This window comes from Pangasianodon hypophthalmus, chromosome 3 (assembly GCF_027358585.1).
Source record: "Pangasianodon hypophthalmus isolate fPanHyp1 chromosome 3, fPanHyp1.pri, whole genome shotgun sequence".
Lineage (NCBI taxonomy): Eukaryota > Metazoa > Chordata > Actinopteri > Siluriformes > Pangasiidae > Pangasianodon > Pangasianodon hypophthalmus.
Genome location: NC_069712.1, coordinates 1,127,501 through 1,130,000, shown reverse-complemented (window position 1 = coordinate 1,130,000; position 2,500 = coordinate 1,127,501). Strand labels below are relative to the sequence as shown.

General features: G+C 44.5%; 1 protein-coding gene across 1 annotated transcript in view; it reads left to right on the top strand.

Moving 5' to 3' along the window:
• Nucleotides 1-2,500, top strand: part of cxxc4 (CXXC finger 4) — a 34,266-nt gene that overhangs the window by 4,414 nt on the left and 27,352 nt on the right. The window contains exon 2 of the mRNA XM_034302560.2: nucleotides 331-1,285. Within this exon, the coding sequence (XP_034158451.1) occupies nucleotides 467-1,285 (819 nt within the window). The 5' untranslated portion in view covers nucleotides 331-466. The remainder of the gene's footprint in view (nucleotides 1-330; nucleotides 1,286-2,500) is intronic.

The window sequence follows — 2,500 nt, the reverse complement described above, 5'->3', positions numbered from 1 at the left end:
GTTATTTTTCTGAGTAATTTATCGAGTGAATCGTGTTGTAGTTTGAGCATGCCGTTTTTCTTTATTATAATTATTACGGTTATTTCTTCATAGAAACCAGGTATGGAATTGTGCAATAACGAGACAGCACAGGTTTCTCTCAGGCGATGCGGTTGTAGCTGTCGTTGCGGTTGTAGCTGTCGTTGTGGTTGTAGCTGTTGTAGGCTGCAGTCTCTCACACAGACTCTGTTTATAAGCCGTGAGAATGTTGGAGAAGTTGCGATACTGCGAGTAAAATGGCTGGAGCCTTTGTAATTATGAAGACGTGTAATTATTGTGTTCTTGTTTCAGTGCGCAGTGGAATAATCGCAGTGGAATAATCGCAGGATGCTAACGCATTAGTCTCGGAGGAGTTTTGGCGTTGAAGAAGGACGGACCCCATCGCCGCTTGACGTCTCTGCTACAGCGCTGATCACAGCGAGCGGCCATGTCGAACATAAACAGTGCGCTCTGCATCGAGAGCGGCGCTAACGCAGACGTGTCTCTGTTACAAAAGGACGCCCTTCAGGAAGCCGGATTAAACCAGCTGTTGGATTACAACGCAGAAATCGAACGTTACCGCTCTTTCGCAAACTTTTACAAAACCAATGGCGCGTTTCCTCAGAGTGCCAAGATCGCCCGCATCACCACGCCCATCTTTCCCAGCGCGCGGATTGGCGTTTCGCCGTGGAACTGTGACAACGCCGTGCTCTGGGGGCGCAAGTCGGCGCCGATCCACCCGAACAGAACCAGGAGCGAGTCGTCTCAGCGGCCCGGGAAACCCGAGACTCTGCAGATGGCGAACGGTAACTTCCTGTCCACGTTATCGCCGGAGCACTGCAGGCCGTTAGCGGGGGACTGTGTTAACAAGCTGAAGTGCGGCGGCGCTGCTGAAGCGGAGATAATGAACCCGGCGTTCTCCGCCCTCCCTGCTCTGGGGGGAATCTCTTTACCCCCCGGGGTCATCGTCATGACGGCACTGCACTCTCCCGCCTCCGCATCCGCCGTCACAGACAGCGCGTTTCAGATCGCCAACCTGGCAGACTGCCAGCAGCATAATAATAATCACAGTAATCACATTTCCTCTCCTGCGTCCGGAGGAAACGCCGCCAAGAAAAAGAGGAAGCGCTGCGGCGTGTGCGCCCCCTGCAGGCGGCTCATTAACTGCGGCGTGTGTAGCAGCTGCCGAAACCGCAAGACCGGACACCAGATCTGCAAATTCCGCAAATGCGAGGAACTGAAGAAGAAACCGGGATCATCACTCGAGGTGAGATTAAACCTTCTGACATTACGTTGTTTTTTTTAATGTACAATAGTGGAAGTGTCTGTTTTTTACAAAAATGCTTTAAGGAATCTGGGGTTAAAAGTAAAGATCAGTCATTTTGTCCTTCATGTCTGGTGCAGTTAAAGCTACGTCTGCATTAATCCAGATAAATTTGAAAACGCATCTTTTTCTCTACGTTTTGGTTTTCCGTCCAAACTGACGGCGGTTTTGTCCAGCGAAAATGGAGCTTTTCTAAAATGCTCTCTCAAGTGGATAAACTTTAAAACGCTGTTTTTGCATTGTAGTGTGGACTGAGAAAATGGAGATATTCAAAAACAATGACGTATTTTTAGTCATGTGACCCATCGACTCAAAACAAACAAGATGGCGGAGGATGTTGTGCTGCAGTTGGAAGTGTCTTACGCTTTTACGCACACACACTTTAGGGATGTGAGCGTTTTCAGATGTGTCTGAAATTTTTTTAAAACTTTCGAAAACGCCAGTGTAGACGGAGAACTGATGGATACTCTGTGAATTTTTAATTTTTGCTAATTGTAGAAGGTGCTGCAGAGTCGCTCCATATTTTGTCGCATTGTTTGTTTGATGTTTTTAAGGTTACTATCTGCATTTTTTACGGATTAAACGCCTTAATATGAATAATAATATTAAAATGAATGATTGAAAAAACTCACAAATGTTCTGGTCACTTATGCTGAACATTAACTGCTGTTTTCTGTCTCTCTGGTGTAGTTAGGAGCTTTATTAATAACAAACATCATCATTTTTTAAACTTATCTTCGAGGTGAACTGATTCGTCCTCGGTTAATTTTCCCACAACTTTTCTGACAAAAGCAGGCTTGTGTTGTAAATAATTATTATATTTGTTTTCTGTTGTTTATGTGAATATATATATACATATAGTATAGTAATAAACTTTGATTGGATTTTGAGAAAGTGCAGACGGACCGTGTGTTTATCTGTGATTATCCTGTAAATAATGAAACGTCACATTTTTGTGTGCAAAAGCTTTCACATTGTTATTCTCAACATTTTATCGAGGGACCTGTGGAGTATTTTGACTGCGTTGTTTTTTCGTTATTAAAGTACACATCGCTGCGCTCGTAGTTATTTCTTCTTCGAGAAGATGGTGACTATTTTTAATAAATTTCCTCAAAACAGTGGCAGAACTGCGCTGTGGAGAAACATGAAACGCTTCCG